This window comes from Pleurodeles waltl, chromosome 10 (assembly GCF_031143425.1).
Source record: "Pleurodeles waltl isolate 20211129_DDA chromosome 10, aPleWal1.hap1.20221129, whole genome shotgun sequence".
Lineage (NCBI taxonomy): Eukaryota > Metazoa > Chordata > Amphibia > Caudata > Salamandridae > Pleurodeles > Pleurodeles waltl.
The window spans coordinates 437,613,015-437,635,539 of NC_090449.1; the positions used below are offsets into that span (position 1 = coordinate 437,613,015).

General features: G+C 45.1%; 1 protein-coding gene across 1 annotated transcript in view; it reads left to right on the forward strand.

Annotated features, from left to right (window-relative positions):
* ROGDI (rogdi atypical leucine zipper) overlaps nt 1-22,525 on the forward strand; it is a 590,903-nt gene that overhangs the window by 361,718 nt on the left and 206,660 nt on the right. The window contains exon 8 of the mRNA XM_069210699.1: nt 17,809-17,922. Within this exon, the coding sequence (XP_069066800.1) occupies nt 17,809-17,922 (114 nt within the window). The remainder of the gene's footprint in view (nt 1-17,808; nt 17,923-22,525) is intronic.

The following is a 22,525-nucleotide window of genomic DNA, read 5'->3' on the forward strand; positions in this document are numbered from 1 at the left end:
TTGACACACCAGTGGTCAGTGTTCTTTCTGGCTCCGTGCTTCTGGCATGGAATGTCATGAAACAAAACTGACGTTTGAGCGCCTGGATGGTACCTGTATAGGTACCACAACAAAATTTCCTGTGCGGATGATGCCGACGACTGACGCAGAGCTGATCTGTGCCACCTACCAGCGCGCAGGGTTACTGCTCTAAAAAAAATCTTATGGTCCAGTCTGACACCTGGGGAGAATTCACAGGTAAGGAATCTGCAGCTAGCAATAATCTATCAGATAAGGCTTTACCGAAGGTAAGTATCTTGTTCATCCATCTGGCTGCAAAGTCAAGGTTTAGAAGAACCAAAGGCACTTCATCCACTCTATTCTCAAAAGGAATCATAAAACAGTTTAAGAAGGGACTTTACAGATCATTTTGTGCTGTACTGCACCTTCTAGTGCCCTAGAACCTCAACACTGTCTTGAACCAGCTTATACTGCCTCACAGACTATCAGCAAAGTGCATCTGAGGTTTATTGCTTGGAAGACTGTGCTTCTGCTGGTGCTTACATCAAAGAGAGTTTGCAAACACTTACTGTAAAAGAACCCCTTCTCTGCTTTACAAGGGACAACATCATCTTATGTACGAACCCTAAATTCATATCTAAAGTCCATACTGACTTACAGCTGAATGAGCTTGCCATTCTACAATATTTTTCCCAAATCTCACACCGTCCGTGGAAAAATCATTGCAGGGGTTTCAGCCTGCATCACCTGTCACAGCAAAGCGAACAGTCCTCTCCAGGGATGGGTGAGGTGCATTCCCCCAGGAGCAGGGTAATGACTGCTTCGCTCTACACTGGTGTACTTTTACATCACATCTGCCAGGCAGCTACCTGGAAAAGCATGCACACGTTGAGGAAGCACTACTGCCTGAACATGAACGCAGCAGCCAACTTAACAGTGGTGCAGGCAGCGTATTTCAGTAAAAGTCCACTGCTTCTTGCCTTATCCTAATAGTCATCAATTCCTTACTTTTCTGATTCAAGAATGTGAATATATGAAAGATCTACTGGTGGAGCTGAGATTAGTTACTTACCTGTAAATCCAGTTCGACACCAGTGTTGGTATCTTTCTTAAATTCCCATGCAACCTTTCCTCCTTCCTGGTTAGGATGTGGGGGGAGGGTATGGAGTGTGTGGCTTGTAGATTCACCTGTCTAGCTCCTGAATAATCCTGCATTTTAGTGTTGGGCTCAGACATTTGCAAGTTATTTTTCTTTGAAGAAGTTTCTCAAGTCATGAGAGGCAGTGACTCCTCCTCTCAATGTTCATTCTGCATGGGCACCGACTCAGTTTTACATTGTGTTGTTTCAGGTACTGGGTAAGGGTGTGCACTGAGCAGGCTCAGAGTTTTCTCATGTACCAGTTGAGTCCTGTTAGTGTCTCTTTTACACCTCTTACTGCTTTAATGTACTTTGTCAGGAAGCCATCCCATCCCAGAAAAGCAGTCTGTAGGGCAGTATTGGGCCTAGCCCGTGTCTGGGGCTGAAGACACTTGCATACATATTGTTTTCTTCAAGAATGCACATGGGTGATGGAATGAATACCATTCCATTGTCCTCAGTGCCACGCTGAATACTTGTGGACCTATTAGTACCAGGTCTGTAACCTCTGCCATGCCCCGATGCCAACTGCCACTGGTACCTAGCTTTTCGGTAGAACATTCTCCTTTATGAAGAGACCATTTGTGGGTGCACACCATGCTCCAACAAGACCTCTTGGGCAACCCGCACATCTTAGGGAAGAAGACCACTTTGGTACCCAGCTCACTCTCAACCCACATTCACTCAGTCTAGAGCAGCTTACTAGATCTGACGACGACCAGCCCCAGGATGTCACTCCAGTGCTGAAGACTGGATCCTGGATAAAAACCAACCCCAGAACCATGAGTACTCCAGGACTTGAAAAGCACAAGATGGTTCGCTGTGCGGAGGTGTAGAGCACCTCTTCCGAGGGAGTAGAGCACAGAGCCCCAAGCACACTGGTCGAGGCAAACCCACCCACATCCCTCCACCATCTACAGTCTTTGGTCAGTACGGACAAATGTCTACATAAGGCACTAAACTCAAACAATATGTGACTTACTTTTTTTTATCTTATAAACAGAATTTTATTGTTTTGAGTCGGTAACCACAATGATACACAGCCATGCATTATAGCATAGTAAGGATCATGGAAAGGCACAAAATAGTATAATGCAAGATTATTATAGTTTAGAGCATCCCACAGTATGCCAACCATTCCCCCCATATCTTATTGTGTTTCCTGGGGCAACCCTGTGGAATGTAGACTTTTTCTTGCTGTTTGGCACACCAGCCCACCACTCACTTCTAGGGAACCAATGGCGGGGGAGATTTCCCCCTCCAGAATCTGGCTCTGTTTCATGTGGCGAGCACTGTACCAATACCCACTAGGGTTTTGTCCCCAGGTGTGTCACTGATCCCATCCATGACTCCTAAGAATGCCACTATGGGGTAAAGGTTTATCAGCCTCCCAATCGCTTTTGATAGTGTGGTAAAGATTGTCTGCCAGGACTGGGCGATTTGGGGCGCACTCATACGAGTTGGTAAAAGTGAGTTTGTGGTTCTGGAAAGCGCCAGCATGTCAGTGTTGCCAGTGTGCCTGCATGCTATAGCCTCAGTGGTGTTAGGTAAGTTGTATGTAAGAAATTGAGTTTCATAGGTCTGAGCCCCAATGATATGACCAACACTCTGGGTGACTTGCGAGCCAGTCAGATTTGCCTTGGGGGGGGGGGGGGTCTAAGCATTCCTCCCACTGGGATCATAGTGGTATGAACAGGTCTGGTGAATTAAGTAAAATACATTTGTAGATAAGGGAGATGCCCATACCTTCAGTGGGCCCATAAAGATTTGGGGTTTAAGGGCGCTGTATTCAGGTATGGTTTCAAGGGATTTACGGTGTTTGATGGCATGGTGTGGTTGAAGGTATCCAACGAATTGGGATCTATGCATATCTTATTCTTCATGCAAGCTTTGGAATGCTTTGATGTGAGATCCCTGCCGTATGTCTCCCACTGTGGTGATCCCTTAGTATCCCATCCTCCAAATTTAGACAGAGGATGCGTCTTAACCATCGTCTTGTCCCCAAAGGGGTCTCGAGTGTGATCCTCTTGTCCCAACCTGTCCATTTCAGAACTGAGTGCCATGTCAAGAATACCACCCGAGTGGGTTGGGGGGGAGGGGGGGGGTAATGGGTGGTGTAAGAGGAGATGTGGTTCCCATATAGCATACCTCTGTTATCTAGACATAGCATGGCCACTTCTGGCCGGAACGCTGGATCTTCCTTTCCTCCATTCAACCAGTTGTTGACCACTAGTAAGTGGGCTACCCAGTAGTGTATGTGGCTATCCGCCATGCCCAATCCACCGTCTCAGGTTGATTTGGTGCGTTTGCCAAAGGCAATGCTGGAGGGGCTGTTAAGCCATAGGAATGAGTGTATTTTAATCAGGTTTTACCAGGATTGTGGTATGAACAAGGGGATACATTTGTAGTGTATATAGCAGATGGGCAGTGTTATAATTTTAAACAAGGCTACATGGTTCAGGACGTTAAGAGGCATTTTAGACCAGCGGATAAGATCTGTAGTGTGTTGGGATGCTAACAGCTTTATAGTGAGACTCCAGGCTAGGCCAGTATCAGGTGCTGTATGTATGCCCGGATAGCTGAAACTGAGTCTTTGTTGTTGGGATTGCCATTCTTATCCGTTATTGCCTCCTCTCAGCAGCTAGTTAATTTTAAGTCATGATGTATCGCCTCAGAGAGCGAGTATTTTTAGCAAATGTGGAATCATGTGGGATAGTCGGGAGATATAAAGAAGGATGTCTGCATATAAGGTGATACGATCTTTTTTACTGCACCTTAGTTGAATCCCCATGTTTGCGCATCACATCCGTTCCATGCTGCCAGGGTTTCTATAGTACAAATGAAGAGAAGCGGTAATAATGGTCATTACTTGTGGGTGCCACTGCCTATTAAGGGAGTGGACAGAGAGTCGTTAAGACAGACCTAGGGTTGGAGTACAGCACTTAGCAGAATGACCAAACTTTGCGGCCTAGGATACCTTCACCATAACTTTGTCAAAAAATACCAGTTAACTGAGGTCAAATGCTTTCACAAAATCTAGAAGAAGAGCTGTCTGAATCCCTACCATTAAGAGACTGGTCAGGCCATGTGTACTCTACTGAGGCAGTGTCTGATGCTCCTTATGGCCATGAACCCTCATTGATCTTGGTGTATCAGCTGCGGGCAGCTGCAAGTAGATGGTTGTCTAGTATTTTGGCATAGATTTTGATTTTGGAGTTCATAAGAGATGTAGGGTGATAAGATGCACAATGGTCTGACGGTCTATCTGACTTTTGTAGTACTACTGTGGTGGCCAGGTTGAATTCAGGAGGGAATTGTTCCTTGTTGATTGCCTCTTGATATAAGTTTAGAAGTTGGAGAGTCTATTGGGTCTGGAAATGTTGATAGTATTCCATGGGAAAGCCATCCGGGCCTGGGGTCTTCCCAGAATTCATGTCCCAGAGTGCCACAATGATATCTTCTGATGTGAATGGAGGGTCCAGGTCAGGCCTTTCCCTTTCAAGTGGGACTGCGCTAGTCATCGAAGTGTGACTTTACTAGCTAGCCACAGTGCCCCGGGGAGTTGGCAGTGCCCTGATTTAGATCATGGTAGTCTCCTATTTGCTGAGCAGGGAAGTCCCTGAACTTATCTTGCTGCAGGTGCCATTCTTGCACCTCTACATCGGGCGAGAGCCCGTTTGTTGCCAGCCAAAGAGTCACTGGGGCATGATCGAAAATACCTCTGAGCTTTGCTTGTGCGCCTGTAGTATATGGGAAGTCTGAGGTTGGGAAAGGTATTAGGTGCTAGTCCTGCAGTTCCATGCTCTCCTGGCCTCATTCAGTCCTTCAGTCCAACTCTGAAACCATTCCCCCAGCCCCTGTCTTTGACGGCTCGAAGGCCCATGGATTCGTACTCTGGGACCATGATATTGTTGAACTTGCTTCCAGTAAAGGTGGTCCCATGGGGAAGTTGGAGGATAATCGTCCGCAAGTCGCCCATTGAGCGGTATGTTAAGGTGAGTGGGACATACATGCTGGCCTTCGAGGGTGCTCTCAACTACAGCGTATCGTCTCATTGGGCATAACTGCACATGTGAGACAACCAACAGGAAGGATTTGTGAAAGAAAACTGCTCTTCCCCTGGATCCCCATGTGTATCCTGCATGATAAATTCTCTTGTACCTATCATCGGGCCAGAAACAAGTGGTTGGTACCTGGAAAGTGGGTTTTCTGTAAAAGCAGGGCCATGTCGCTTAGCAAAGCAGAGTACCCCCCCTCTTTTTAATAGTCATTGAGGCCGTTGACATTCAATGTGGTTGAAAGGACCCATCACGAGAAAAAAAAGGCAATCTGGCTCATTCATGGGGTTGGCTAGTGAGGATGTTAGGTGCCCTAGAAGTAGAGTGCATGCTCTGTTTATAGTAACCAATGTGGTGTTGTGTAGAACAGGGAAACATCAAGAACTGTAACATGTGAAAGCCATAACCTGGCTACCCTGGGAAGCTTTTATATCTTCTAACACCAACCCCATCCCTGTGCCCCTGAAACATCTGTCGCCCTCTCCCTAAAAACAGTTTAATTTTTGTTAGGTTTAGGTAAAAAAAAATTGCTCTCTGTGTGGGTCCCTGGCTGTCCGCTGTAAATGAAGGAGATTTCAGTGCTGAATGGGTTCATGATGGAGATTGAGGGAGACTTCTTTGTTTCTTCCTTGTCCACTGATGGCTCTCGGACTGTTGGTGGGGCACTAACCACCGCGATGACTGTCCTTGCAGATGCTGGGGTCTGGACCACAAGTTGGGTTCATCTGTTTCAGAGTGGGAGTCCATAATCAATGCTCTACAGTGTTGTCCTCGTACATGGCAGGGAGCCATTCTGCCTTCTGTACCTTCTGAGAAACCTGCAAAGCGAAGATTACAGCGCTGTGCCCTGTTTTTGGCATCCTCAGCACATCTCGAGTTTCGACGAAGCAATCAAATTGGAAACTATGGATTTGAATTCACTTAGGTTACCTTCAAGTGCCAAGACTCAGCCTTTGGCCTCAGTGCCCTTGTCCACGACACCACAAGGTGCTTTGCGCCAGAGGGATGCCACCTCACAAATTTTCGCCTGGTGAGAAAACTGGGTTAGTCCAAGTGCTTGCCTTAGTCCAAGTGATTTCTTTACCAGGACCGGCAGACCATTTTGTGGATATTGGCACTCAGGTCGCGGTGGGGGCGCATAAGAAACAGCTGGTCCCAACAGGACATGTGAACGCAGTCTCTTTCCCCGATGACAGGGTCACCTAAGCGCTTCCCTGGGGACTCATGGCTGCTATGGGGATGTGGCAACAATGTACCTTAAGGGCCACTCCTTGCAGAAAAGGAACTTCCTTTTCCCCGAGTGGGGAGGAGCAGGCTCCAGTCAGATGTGGATGGTAGTACACATCCCGCTGAATGGTCTATGAAGGGAGGAGGACAACAGCACTTTGCCTTGGCACCAATCATGGGCACAAGTGAGCCCGTGTGGGCATAGAGTGCGACCGCTGCAACAGTTCTTGGGCAGTGAGTAAAGATGGATGAGGTACCCCATTGGAGAGGAGCAGGTGACCCCATTCAGGTGTGGGGGAGAGGTATGTGTTTCAAACCTCCCTGCCACGAGGGTCAGCGCAGGGCAGTGAATCTCCGCTCTTTCTTGTCCTAGACTGCAGCTGCCTCTGCACCCATGCAGAAGGCCACATTTCTTTGGGGGGTGGACTCCGTTCTGTGCCTCTTTGGCCGCTGACCCAGCCTAACCACGCAGAGACCTTGAGGGAATCTCCTGGTCTGTCCCCTTGTGGGCGACTGTGAAGCTCCTCAGCGTGTGGCACCAGGATCACCTCTAGAGTTGCGTGGCTGCCATCTTTGATGCAGGTCTCCTCCTGGTGCGCCTCCTATTTTGTCTGCCACGGATGTCCCTGGGCAGCGCTGGTTAACCCCCACCCCTTCCAAGGTTCCCCGAACTGCACCAATGACTGGGGAGCCCTCCCAGGCTGCCATTACCTGTCGACACCTGGGTAAAGTTGGCACCGGTGCGACCAGTCGGGAGCGCTAACAGAGAGCTACCACCATCTTGGACTGCTATGCCATGTCTCACTCCAACAGTACATGACTTTAAATGCCACTTAATGACTTTAATTTTCAGGCATCACTTTATTACAGATAAGCAATATATTTTATACTTCCAATATAAATCTGCAAAGAAAACTAGAAGATTTCACAGTCTGATTACTTGGAGCTCAGAGACAAGTAGCTGCTTAGCTCTGTTTTAGAAATAGTGGTTGGTTAGGTGTCAGTTCATGCTGCATGTCTCCTACTGCATGGTTAGGGTTAGGGAGGAGGCCTATAATCCTAAAAATCACTGGTTACAGTTAGTTTTCCAGAGGTGGCACCCACGTGTCAAACACCCACACTGGGCACAGGAGTGTCCACAAGCCTGTTGGCTAGAAGCCAAGATAAGAGTGGCCTTCGTCACGGCTTTAAATGGCAGTACCTTTGGTACTGCTACAGCTAGTTGATTTCTCCTCCAGACAATAAAACTGTATCCCAGACTAGGGTCCTAAATCCATATTTCTCGGGACCTTTAGAGATTGCCGCAGTGGTATGCACAGCCAGGATTCTGGTACTGAAACAGCGCAGTATGGAGCAGTCTGACACTTTTCAGTGCTTGATGGGACTAGAGCAGCTCTTCCAGTTAGTTGTTGCTGATTTTTCCTGAGCAGCTAGCTGGGGGAGCCATGTGGCTTCTGGGCATTTTTTGTATTGTCAAGATGTCCTTTTGACATGTCCATTCCAGCTCCTTGTGCATGCTGGTAAGTTTTTATTTCAAGTCCAGCAGCACTGCGCCTCTGTAGAGTCACCAGACTTAAGCTGAGCCTGGCAGGAGAATTACAACTCTGCGAGTTCTTGGCTCTCCCTGCCCTCTCCTATAGTGGCGGTGCACAGACCTACTCTGTAGTGAGCTGCACGATGAAGAAAATACTTTCTGGCCATGAATTTCTAGGTGCTCATCCAGTCCAGGAGTCCAGGCTTTCAGTGTGATATTTTCGTCAGGTGGTCATTCAGCTTTGCCTGACAGTCCTTCCCGTGACAAATGTTAGCTGCTCAGGTAGATGTGAAATATTTTCAGGCAGAAGGCCATCTCACAAGGGAATGATGGCAACGTATGGAAAGGGAAAAGGGTAAGGTTTCACTCTGTCAGGGGAGCTGTAACTGTGTCAAAGACTTCTGACTGGCCGCCTTATGTCACCCATCAAAGTCAAACTGTTCTGGAGGTGGAGACAGGAGATGATGTGTGCATGCAGATTCCAGTGTCTGAAATGGATTTTGGAAACCGAACTCTAAGACTATTCTAATGAATCTTGGAAATCACCTACCTGACACCTGATAACAGAGACACACGCAAACACCCCATTCCCTCTCACTATCATGTGCTCTCATGATAAATGGTAAATGTCCTTGAGTTATGTAATTAATAGTATTTTTTCAGTAAATAGGATGGCCTTTAACCGTTTTATTTGCTAGCCAATGCCTTTTCACAAATATGATTGTTGGGAGCAAGAAAGTTGGAAATGATGCGATTGAAAGTTTATCGTTGATTTTTTTTTTTTTTTTTTTTCAGTTTTATTTAGCATGAATTTAGCCAGGGGTTTTTAGAGTGCTTTACAAGCTTCCAGATCAGGTTACACGTTTTTTTAGACAAGGAGATTGATTGATTTGCCAAAAACCACGGGGTATTGAACCTTGTTAGTGTTAATTTATGTCTTGACTTAGTACTTAAATTCTTCATGACGTAGGCATGTTGCATGTTTGTATATTTTTATGGTTTATCTCATTCTAAATAACAAATGAATGTGAATAAACTTGTTCACAGCAAAATCTCTCCAGCTAGGGTAGCCGCTTCCTCAAAATTCTCTGATCAAACGACTGAAATCCATTCCCAGGACATCACAGGTTTCACTAAAAAACAGGCTAAATAATTGACAGCCACCTTTGAGCAGTACTTTTTGTAGAGATGTAGAAAGCAGCCACATAAAAATCTTTTCAAAATCTTTAAAAACATTACAGCCAAGAAAAGCTTCGTGGGTGATGATCAGATGCATTCTGGTCAAAGTATATACATCTATGAATAATCCAGTGCCTGAAAAGAAAAATGACTTGCAGTGGTAGTCCTAACACGTGTGTCCAACCTTAGTGAATATGTAGTCGCCCATAGGACTGAAAGGGCTCGAGCCCTCACCGTCGTGTTTCTTAGCCCGGGCTGATCCGCCTCCAGTCCGGGCTAAGAAACACTTACCGGGCTGGCTGGGCAGTGGCTGCAGCCTTATCTGAGCCTCAGCTAAGAATCTCACAAAAAAAAAACATTTACTTGTTAACTAGGCTTTCTTGTTTGTTTTACACCCGTTGCCAAACCCCCTGCGTCCCCACTCTGACTATTCCTTACATTTGTAAATTACATTTGGACTTTGGAGGGGCGGGAGTGCCATTTCTACTGGCAAACTAGTATTTTAAAAATGAGCAAAATGACAAAATGCCAGGTAATTTTAGCTCGTATTTGTACCTACTTTAACCAGCAAATATAAACAGAAAGCGCCTTTAAATGTGTTCTAGTGCCATTTTAACACGAGCCGTGACTAATAATTAAACAAAGGCAGGAAACTCATCTTACAAATGAACACATACGATATCGTACAGGCCTTGTTGACTCTTCAAACAACAACAAATTGCCAACTTTTTTCTCTTGGAAAGGTGGTAACCCTATAAGCAGGGCTCCTAGAAATATGCGGCGTTGGAGGGCCAAATTATGTGGCAGAGTTGAGTAAAATATGTGGTAAGAAAAGGCAAATTATGCGGCACATTTTCTGTTAAAATTATTCCAATATTTTGCGAATTTTAAACTTGTTAACACTGTCTTGGTATTAGTTGAACCTCTTTAGTACTGTTTTAAGCCCCACATCTATCAATAAGCTTCAGAAAAGTTACCAGTCAACCTTTGCAAAGGGCCTTCCACTGCGCGGCAGCACGTGTTGCTGCATGTTTAGTAACTTTTGAATCGTTTGAGTTAGAAGCAATTATTTTGTTCCAATCTGCAGTTTATGTAGCAAGTTGTGTGTTACGCGGCAAATCTCGAACTATGCAAAAATTGCTGCAGCTGCACAATCGCATAATTCCAACGGCCCTGTCTAGAGGCTGAAAGTTAGTTGCAGGATCTGCAAATATATTTTGCCCTCCCGCATGACTGCTTGATACTCAAATAGGAACAGTTTAAATTATATCTGAAACCCCACTCACAACCGTGGATTACATGTTGATTTATTCAGAGTGTCTGGGAATACATCCTGCTTTCAGACAAATCACCCATCATTCTCTCCACTCACCCTTTGCTTTAAAGCTCACCCTACACTCACTGTGATAACTCTGTATTTACACCTCTCACCCTGCACTCACATGATCACACCGCTCACCCTGGGCTTACATGACACTCCACTCTTCTGCCACTCTCATCCCTTACCCTTCAGTTCACCCTGCACTCATGACATTCCCCTCCTGTCACTCTCACTGCTCACCCTGTTCTCCCAGCGATCACACTGTACTTGCACTAGTCACCATGCTCTCACACCTTTCACCCTCCTCTCACCTTGTATTCACACAAGCACACCGCTTACTCTGCACACATATGACACTCCACTCACCTGGCACTCTCACCGCCCAGCCTGCACTCATAGTGATCACACTGTACTAACACAGCTTACCATGGACTCATGCCGTTCACCCTCCACTTACTCTGCAGACACATGAACACGACTCATCCTGCATTTACGTGACACTCCACTCACGGTCACTCTCATTGCTCACCCTGCAGGCTCGCCACTCACCCTGCACTCAATCTCAAACAAGCACATTACTCACCATGCATTCAATCTTCCCACTCTGCACTTTCATCCTCACCCAAACTTGAATGGGCACATAACTCACCCTGCACTCACTCCTTTCACCCTACTTCACACAGGCACATCAGTAAGGTACTCCGGTCACTCACACAGTTCACCCTTCACTCACATAGGCACACCACTCACTCTGCTCTTCCTTCTCTCACCCTGCACTCATCACTCACATGACTCAACATGCTTGCACACAGGCTCGGTGGTCTGCTAGAACTCACTGGGACACAACACTCACTGTGCATTAATTCCTCTCATCATGGCTCGCCAGTCATACCTGTAGCTCTCTACCCACTCATGCAGGCACAAAGGTCACTCAGCACTCGCACAGGCACACCAATCACCCTGCAATTACACTATTCACCCCACTCACCGTGCACTCATTACTCTCAATCTATGCGCACTTCTCTCCCCCAGCGCTCACATGGGCCCTTCATTCACCTTGGACTCATGCACCTCAGCCTGCCCTCATGTCTGCACACCATTCAACCTACACTTGTACTACACATGCTGCATTCACTCACAATATTCACCATCACCCAGCACAACTCTTATCCTGCACACATATCAAGCATTAGCAAAGTACCAGCACGTCTTGCAAGCGAGAGTGAATGCCCGAGTAGTGCATGCGTTGTCACGGGCAAGAAAGAGGAAGTAGGCTCAACAGATGAAGGCTAAAGCAATTTGAAAGATGTGTGGTGGTGAAGGAATCAAATGGGGACATCAAGTATATGTTACGTTGTGGGTGGGGGAAGCAGCAGTGGCTCCAGAGGTACTTTTTAATCCTTCACCAGGGCCCTTCTTGACCTACATAGGGGCCTGGTGTTTTTGTTGATGCTGAAGCTGCGACATATCTCAGTGTTTGGCCCCTGTTGGCCTGCATGATGGCACTGCTCTGTGGAAGCAGGTACCACAGTGCAGAGCTGTCTCAGGCTGTGGGCACGGGTACATGCTTCTTTATTACACTTGGGTTCAAGCCCCAACAATATTTTGGCTGACAGCCTGGAACTGATGAAAGCACACAAAAACCTGGGCTCTGCATGGGAAAACAGGTGCCAGCATTGAGGTTTACTGTTCACCTTGTCAATTTAAATGTTTAGTTGCTTCTGGTACTCTGCTTGACCAAAGGAGGGGTGAGAGCTGCAGGTAATGCTGTAACATTGGCCCTATAGTCCCTTGGGTTCTCATTGTGGTAGGCAGTTTTAGTAAGCTCCAATGTTTTAGAGGAGTTGTGCAACAGTTATCACTTGAATTCTAACATCTGCACATGAAATGTAATGCTCGTCCCTTCAACTCTTCACTGATTAATTTTTTAATGTTTCCAAAAATGTAGGTTGAAAATCACTAACTGAAACTTTTTTAACTTTTTAAAAGTTGGCCATTGTATTGTGTGACACCTTCAGCCAGTCCAGGCTTTTCATTCACCACAATGCTTTGTTCTGGAATGTTTCTTTGTTTACATAAGTTAGGTCTGAAAATCCCAACATACCTGTAACAAGTGATATTGTTTAAAAAACATGTTTGAAGAAGTAGTCAACCATTTCATAAGATCAATTGGGTGATCTGATATTCATTTAAAAAAAAGGGAATGTGTTAATTTCCAATAGTGTTGCTGCTTGATTCACATGTGAAACCAAATATAAGCCCTATACAGCTATTTTAAGGAAGTGCACTTTTTCATTTACATCATACTTGTCATCAGAGACCTTGTCCTCAATTTATAGGGGGTGTGGATGTCAGAATTTTGACCATTGTGTATGGAGGTAATTTTGAAGGTACCCATGACTATTGGGTGGGGTATCCATGGCCACATTCTGGCATTTGCATATATTGTACTTAATCCTTGGCATAAGGGGCTTACCTGCGTAGTGAAAGTATTTTCTGACTTATGACATTTGAAACAAGCATTGGCAAAGCCCATATGTCTCACCAATGCAAGAGCTATTGGCTTTGCCTATGTATTTTAGCCATGTTGTACACCAGTGTAAAGTAAACAAACGCCCTGGAAAAACCGTGCCTGGCATTTGACCTCAGTCTTTGAATGTACAGCAAATGTGACAAGATAAGAACAAGATTTTCAGGCCTGTTTACAGAAAGGGAGCACTCAGAAGAATACTGTAAATGAGATTTGGTCAAGTCAAGATACAAACTCAAGCTTGACAGCCTAAAAACAAATAAAGCCAGATAATGGAAAGGAAGAAAACATGTTATAAACCGAAAAGCCAATGGCAATCAACATGCAGAATGCATTCCTAGGTCAACTTTTTGAATATCCCCAAGATTTATTTAGCAAACCAGACTGCTGCGCTGTCCGGTAGGTGGCAACCAAAGAAATGGAATCTGCTCATAGGAAAGGCTAGGCTTTTCTCACACAACATGAAAGTACTGGATTGTTTTGCAAATGCCATTTCAGGATATATTGTGGTTTAGCAAATTTGACCCAAAATATATATTTTTTAAAGTTCTCAGGGTAAGGAGGCCACTGTCCCCAAAATCACCAAGAAGAAGATTGTTTACTCATTTTGCTTGCTGAAATTCAGGGGAAGTATAACATCCCACCACTAACAAAGATCTTTAGCCACCACTCTTGAGCAGAATCAGCAGGGTGCAGATGGGGCAGTTTAAGGGTAGAGTGCATACCATGTCTGCAAAAAGGACAGGAGCAGAGATTTCTCAATGAAAAACACCATTGTCTAAGCATAAAAAGGATATAATCACACACATTTCAAAAGTGATTAAGCTTGTTGCTCTCTTCCCCTACTAGTATTTCTTCCTGTTTTATAGTCAAAACTGGGACATGTAGCCCAGGCTATCCCAAGAATTATGTGAATCTGGCTTGCATGGCTGAGAGGACTGACCATGTGCAGGCTGCGGCAGATTGAGGGGGTTGGAGAGAACTGAGACCGTGTGCTGGTGTGGCAGGAAGGATCAGCATTAGACTGAGGCTACAGCAACAGGCATGTCTGTCAGAGTGCTGAGATGGGAGGCCAGAACAAACTGCTTATTCTGCACTGCACAAACGTAAACATGATAGAAAAAAATGCATAGATGCCTTTGCAGCATTATTGTAGTTGTCAATGTAATTTTGAAAGAGGGAACGTCCTTTTTAAGAAGCTCTATTCGCCAACAGGATTAGCCTGTCAATAAAAACATGGTCCACACTGTAGTTAATGCACACAGTGAGCATGTCATAGTGCTTTAGCAATATTATTAGATAATGCTATAGCATGGTAGTTGAATCTTCCCACTTCAAACTGCAGAATTATCACGTTTTTATAGCTGACCAAACCTCCCTCAGGAACCAACAATCAAATACTGTACTCAAGGTAGCCAACGTGTGGGAGGAGACAAGGTGCGCTTCTTAAAACACTTTTTAATTTGATAACATAAGGTCAGGTGATTGCTGCAATGTGAAGCCAGACCCAAAAAGTGAATTTCTGAATCTCAGAAGTTCTGAAACACATCCATTAACTATGTTGCTTTAAAGAAAGTGCTTCACATCACTATACAAGTATCTTAACTTTTCCAGACTACCACATGAATTTACATCATAGGTTGCCATGACATAACTCATTATCCAGAAGCAGTGCAGGGGTTTTATAATGCTCTGTTTTATTCAAAATCACATTGTTTTCATTTCTGTCCTTTCATGCAATTATTGACAGTCTTGCGCAGTTCCTATCTGCACCCATCGTACCTTTGACTCTCATTGAAATCTTAGTAAGTGAATGTCCGTGAATACATAACACTAGGCAGTGTACAGTGCACAGTTGTCCTGATGGAAAACGTATCCTTTCTAGTAGAGTTCACTCCGTACATGTTTAGTGGACTCTGCTAAATACATCATTGCATGGATACTAAACTGATGTACATTTGTGTGTCAGTGTATAATCATTAATGTATAATCATCAAACTCAATATATATTCCTTTCAATAATTGTCAGTATTTATACAGCACACACCTACACAAATATCCACTGCTCAACCTTTATATGGTGAGCAGCATGGGTGTTTCGTTTTCTTTTCTTCTTCTGAAGAACACAGGGGTAGGTAGCAGGGAAAGCTGACTCAAGCAAAGATTCCTGATGCCTGCCTCACTTCAGAGGAACCTGTCCTATGTCTTGAAGAGATGACCTGTGGCTGAAGAGCGGACCCTACTCAAGAGACCTGAACGTGAGGCAGGAGCTCTAAACAGGAAGACGGACAGTGGGCCTCAAGAGCAAAAGAACAGATAGTCTGCATGTGTTCACATTAAAACGGACCCTCTAACCACAGTACCTGAAATAGAAGTACCTTATGACATCCTGATGCCTTTGAAGCTTTTGACTGTGCCTTAGCAGCACAGTCAAAGGCCCCAAAGGCCTGTACTGTGTGCCTGTCACACCAGAATTACTTCTTATGCTCCAAATGATTTTAGACCCCCCTCTCCATTGCTCAATCATTACTCGGGTACAATTTCAGCAGTTCTGCGCAGTTCACTAGAAAACAAATCATGAAAACAACTACTCACCTTTAACTTACTGATCACACAGGACTTCATCAAGGTTGTAAAAACATGTAGGCAAGCATAATCAGTGGAAGCCCCATGTACTCATATATGCAAGAATATACTCATTAATAGCTCTGCAGCTAATCCAGTCAGAGGTAGCAACAACTCATTGGATAAAAGTCTCTTCTCAAAATAACTCCCTGAAACAAAGAGCTCTTCAAACAAGGGCTCCTTCTAATACCAATAATCAACTGCTTCTAGGCAAAGAGACTGAAAGATCAGCGTCAATACAAATAGCTACATTCTTGGAAGAAAGTATCCTTTTCATAAATTACCAAAAGAGATTCTGACATCACTGTGGCACATAAGCAACACTGTCTTTCACAGGGATGATTTAAACAGTAAGATGGATTCAAATAAAGTACCAACGTGCCTTTTACTTGACTGCTGCCTTACCTTTGATTCTGTTCATCTCTGCATGGTCTTGTAATTAGACAAATCTTCTTAAAAATAACTTTGTATCAGTAGTTAACTAGACCTCTAACATTGAGACTGACACCTCTCCCTGTAATACTCCTTACATGGCAACTTTTCTTGCCAGCTCATCAGTACCAGCCGGGTGCTTTCCTGCATGGATGTGGATTAGTAAGCTACATATATTAGCACTGCTCATTATGGTGTGCTAATAATAACTATTGTTTTTTTTAGTATAGCACAGGTGTGTGGCAGTGCATTCGCAGGCAACAATATTACCAACTCATTGGCACACAATTAACTCAGGAAGAAGTAATGGTATTTTTTTATTTTATTAAACCTGTTCCTTACCAGTCACATACCGCACCTAAACGTATGGTAGCACACTAAGCAGTCCTTAATTTGTGAAATAATAAATGCCGGGCCCAAAGTTTTGCTCAGAAGCCCTGGCAATTTCGAGTGTCTGCAGAGCTGAATACCAAGACTGCCTAGATGTGATTCTACTGTGTGCTACTTTCATCCACCAACTGGCACTGCCTGCCCCTTTATCTCACTCTTGCAGTTTCTTTTTTTATCTTTGCCTACTCCCTTTTGTTACAACTTTTCCATCTTTCTCTTCCTCCTTTTGTGCTTTTTTTTCCCTCTGGAACAAAGTGCACTGAGGAAACCCAAAACTGACACTATTACTAAGCCTAATATTTTGACAACTGTATGTTAAGACAGCCCCCCCCCCCCCCCCCCCCTCAAAATGACTGGTAGAAAACAACCATAGGAACTTTTAACAAAAGACCCAAAACTTGGCATCCTGAAATAAGATCCAGAAGTTTACTTTAATTATTTTGGAATTATATTATTACATTTGTACAAAATGTCACCAGAATGATGGTCTCACTTGACTGCTCTCCCCTCACAATCTTATTTGCCTATATGAGTGATGAAGGGGAATAACCATTCATTTCACAGCTGAGCAGCGTAGTATCAGTTATGTTTTGTGCAGCCAGGCTTGCTATAGTTCAAGTATAGACATCTCCTCGCCCTCCTCTCTTGCTGGTATGCAGGACTAAGATATGGCAGTTGTGTGCAGTGGAAAAGCTAATAGCTATGGTTCATGATAAATTAACGAAAATAAAAATATCTGGACTAATTTCAGAACCTATGTAAATCGAGATCTTGTTGAGGCAAGACCTGATTGTCATCACTCCGAGATAGTAGGGAGATCTGAATTTCACAAATCTGATCCATCATTTCCATCATTTGATTCTTAAGATGTGTAAGTCACTTCCCTGTAACCTGATTGTGTTTTCACTTGCTTTGTAACTTAGTAAAACAGTTTTCTCTTGATGGCTGAATATACATTTTGAAGTGCACTATGTACCCCTGGCCTCGTCCCACTTTCCCTACCCCTTCCTTATATCTTTTTCCCCACATCCTGGAACTTTTTCAAAAACAACGTTTTAAAAAAGTAGATGTGAAAAATGCTAGGATTCACACCTCCAATCCTCACTGACATCCCACCTTCCTAAAACACTGAGAGAATATTAACAGGAAGTGGAACTTGGAAATATATGTATACTTGTAGAACTGTCTTCATGATCTAGCAAAACGTTTAGTACTTCAGATTTCTCCTGTAACTAAACACTGGTTTGCCTGGAAATTCTTCTTGGTTTCTCTGGAAATGCTATCATTTTACTTTTGTTATGAATTTAAAGTCAGTTACAGTGCACTGGTGTCACTAGCCTGCTTCACCAAGTTGTATTTTGTTCTTTTCTTAAGAAAATGTTTACTCCTGCACTGCCTGGAGATGTCCTTGTGAACTTCTACATCAACCTGAACAAGCTTTGCCTGCTTGTCTATCAACTACATGCTCTACAGCCTAGCTCCACCAAGGTATTGTCTGCTACTCCTTTCTGGACACTCACCTGCCTGTTACCTTACACATATGCTGCCTGATGTTCTCTCTTTGGCAGTCGGTTTTCCTATTAGTTTCACACAGTTTTAATTTTTTGGTTGCTGTGTATCCATAGAAATTTGAAATTGGGTTTCTCATGAGAACAGACTGAGCAATGATGTATTGAGTTTACTAACCTCAGCATGATATAAAAATCACTGACATCGTAAGCCATTGCTTTGTTTGTCATGTCCCTAGTGTCTGCAGTAAAGTTCAGATGCTTTGTTTTGTCAAAATGAGTACATGCATCTGTATTACTTGCACGCCTTTGCGATTTTAGCTTTTATCCCTTAGACTAACATATCTAGCAGGGCCAATCTTATCACACATATACACAATGGACCAAGATACAACTATTGGTGGCTGTGAATCTTTTTTATATTTGAATTACTTACGTTAATGAGTGTTTGTTTTCATACAGTATCTGACTTTAACTTCCTTGATAGCCTGCAATAAACCGTATGTGCTTCTCCTTGCTACCCTGAAAGAGTTGAGAACTAAGGGGAAGTAACTTGGATTGGTGGGGTGCCACCAGTATCGCAACCTAAGAACACCAGTGGTAAATGACAGTGCTTGTTAGAAGTAGGTAACACAATCCTAGTCCGGGTAAGTCACAACACAAATTATCCTGTGCTCACCCTCTGGTAGCTTGGCACAGAGCAGTCAGGCTTCACTTTGAAGGCGATATGTAAAGTATTTGTGCAATAGTTTGTAGAGTAACACAGTGAAACCCCACAAAAATACACCTCACAGGTTTAGAAAATTAGAAAATATTTATCTGAATAAAATAAGGTCAAAACGATGAAAATGCAATGTACACATTCAAAGTTATGAATTTTTAAAGATTAAAACCCACTAAACTGCTTAGAAACTCAATAGCTCCAACTGGGGCTATCACTGCATTGTTGACGGAGCCGTTCCCAATAGTCTGACAACACAGGCGCCGGTCACGGAGTCGCACTGACTCCCAGGCACAGTACCTTTGAAAACAAACAAAGATGTTGCACGGAGTAGTGGAGATGGTGCGTCACTGGAGCTGGTGTGGAATCAGTCCCTTACGGACTCTGGGGAGGTAAGTCATCCGTTCCATACTGCAAGGCTGGGGAGACAGGCTGTAAGGCATAGATGGCAGTAAGTGCAGAGAAATGCCTACTTTCTAAAAGTGGCATTTCGAAAATAGCAATATTAAATTCAACTTCACCAGTAAGCAGGATTTTCTGTTACCATTCTGGTCATATTAAACATGACAGGGCCACTCCTTCCAGATCAGAATCTACCACTCAAATGTATATGAGGGCAGTTCTAATGGTAGTCCATGAGAGGAGCAGGCCTCACAGTATTGGTAAGCAAATGTATGTGTTTTCACTACCGGGACATGTAAACACACAATTACATGTCCTGCCTTTTACCTACATAGCACCCTGTCCTATGCATTACCTAGGGCCTACCTTAGGGGTTACATATATGCAGAAAATGGGGAGTTTAAGGCTTGGCAAGTAGTTTAAATGTGACACTGCACACACAGGCTTAGCAATGGCAGGCCTGAGACCTGGTTAAGGGGCTACTTATGCAGGTTGCACAATCAGTGCTGCAGGCCCAATAGTAGCATTTCATGTAGAGGCCCTGGGCAGATGTAGTGCACTTTACTAGGGACTTACAGGTAAATTAAATATGCCAATTGGGTAGGAACCAATGTTGCCATGTTTAGGGGAGAGAGCATGTGCACGTTAGCACTGATCAGCAGTGGTAAAGTGCACAGAGTGCTAAAACCAGCAAAAATAGGGTCAGAACAAATGGAGGAAACCAGGCAAAAAGTTGGGGAATCACCACCCTAAGACTGTCAGGTCAAACATGTGTTCCCCCACCCCCGCAGCTGAAAGTGGGGAGCGCTACCCAACCCTTTGGGAGCTCTCATCACTAAGGTGGAGGAAGAGACCATCAGCATTGGCGTGGTCAGTCCCCAGGCAATGCTTTACCACAAAGTACATAGCCTGTAGGGAGATAGACAGCTTTAGGAGTTTAGGATATTCACCCCTCATCTTCATGAGCCATCTGAGGGGCCTGTGGTCTGTCTGAACCCGGAAGTGAGTCACAAACAGGTATGGTCTCAGCTTCTTCAGTGTCCAGACCACAGCAAAGACTTCTCTTTCAGTGACACTCCACTTCTGTTCCCATGGAAGTAATCTCTTGCTAATGAAGGTTACTAGTTGGTCTAGGCCCTCCTCGTTCAGCTGTGTTAGGACTGCCCCTATGCCATGCTCCAAAACATCCCTCTGCACTATGAATTCCTTGGAGTAACCAGGGGCCCTGAGCACAGTTGTTAGGCACATGGCTTCCTTGATTGAATCAAAGGCTTTCTGACAAGCCACTGTCCAGATCACCAACCTGTACTGCTTCTTAGAAGTCAGCTCAGTTAAGGGGGCAACAATGGTGCCGTATCCCTTTACAAATCTTCGGTAGTAATCAGTGAGGCCTAGGAAGGCTCTCACTTTGGTTTGGGTTTTAGGTGGTTGCCAAGCTATGATTGTTTCAGTCTTGGCCTGGAGGGGTGCACCGTGCCACCACCTACCAGGTGTCCCAAGTACACCACGGAACCCTCCCCAATCTTGCACTGACTAGCCTTGATTGTCAGTCCTGCCTGTTGCAAGGCCTGGATCACCTCTTGGAGGTGAAGCAGGTGTTTCTCCTAGCTGGCACTGTAGACAGCAATGACGTAAAAGTACGTGGCACAGAATGCCTCTTTACCAGCCAGGAGCCTGTTGAGCAACCTTTGGAAGGTAGCAGGGGCATCCTTCAAGCCAAAGGGCATCACCCGGAACTGGTAATGTCCCTCAGGGATTGAGAATGCTGACCTCTTTTGCCCCCCAGTAAACCCGATCTGCCAGTACCCGGATGTCAAATCAAAGGTGCCAAGAAATTTGGCAGTTCCTAGCCTGTCAATGAGCTAATCAGCTCTGGGGATGGGGTGTGTGTCAGTCTTGGTGACGGAATTGAGACCTCAGTAGTCCACACATAGCCAAAGTTTTGGTTTGGGAGGGTTTGGCTCCCAGTGGGGCAGCCTTCGATACCAGCACCACTGGGCTGGACCAGGGACTGTTAAAGGTTTCCATCACCCCCTAAAGCTAGCATTTTGGCAACTTCCTCCTTGATGCTGGCCTTTACCCTGTCTGACAACCTGTAAATTTTGTTCTTTTCAGGGGGACTGTCTCCTGTGTCAGTGTCATGGATGCACAGATGCATGAGTCCAGAGATGAGGGAAAACAGGGAGGAAGACTGTTCCAGTAACTGCTAATAGTAACCACGCTGGACTAAGGTCAGGGAGTTGGAGAGGTTGATCCCATCCACTGACCCATCACTTTCCTGTGCAGAGAGGAGGTCAGGGAGAGGTTCACTCTCCTCCTCCACACCCTCATCTGTCACAAGGAGCATGCTCACTTCAGACCTCTCATTGTGAGGCTTGAGTCTGTTCCAACAGAATGGCCTTCAGGTCATACCAGCATTCCATTACCTCTTGACTGGCCTCAAGGTGCTTTTGGCCTTTTTCCAGAAGCGGCGCATTTGGTTGCGGATGGCCAAACTGTAGATGACCACATAGGGGTGGGGGGGGGGGGGGGGGGGGGGGAGGGAGGGTTTCCTGGGAGCTTTCGCCCACCCCTTCTTGACACTGCTTAGAGGCCCCTTTACAGGGTAGCCATAGAGAGGTTCAAAGGGATTAAAACCTACCCCCTTCTGGGGCACCTCTCTGTAAGCAATGAGAAGGCATGGCAAGAGGGTGTCCCACTTATGCCTCATGGCCTCAAGTAGGCCTGTAATCATGCCCTTCAAGGTCTTGTTGAATCTCTCAACTAGAGCCTTGGATTGAGGGTAATAGGATGTGGTGAACCTGTAGGTTACACCACACGCATCCCACATGGACCTCATGTATGCAGACATGAAGTTAGTGCCTCTGTCAGACACAATCTCTTTGGGGAACCCCACACGGATAAAGATCCCCATCAAGGTTTTGATCACCACAGGTGCAGTCACTGTCCTCAGAGGGATTGCCCCAGGGTAGCATGTGGTATGCTCCACCAAAACCAGGATGAACCTGTTGCCGTGGGTTGTCATGGGGTCCAATGGACCAATGACGTTGACACCACCCTTTGAAAGGGGATGCCAAGAATGGGAAGGGGGGGATCAGAGGAGCCTTCAGCTTTTTCCCTGACTTCCCACTGGCCTTGCAGGTAGGACAGGATCTGAAGAATGCATCTGAGGCTGTCTTCATTCAGGGCCAATAGAAGTGGGTGACAAGCCTGGCAAAGGTCTTGTCTTGCCCTAAATGTCTTGCCAGGGGTATGTCATGAGCCATACCCAGTAGGAAGGCCCAGTAACATTGAGGGACCACCAGCACTCATGCTGCCCCAGTACTCAGACCCTTAGGCTCACTATATAGGAGATCATTCTCCCAGTAAATCAGATGATCCCCAGAGGCTTCACCTGCTGCATGAACTGAGGCCTTTTGCCTCAAGCCCTCAAGAGTGGGACACTCTTTCTGCTCTTTGC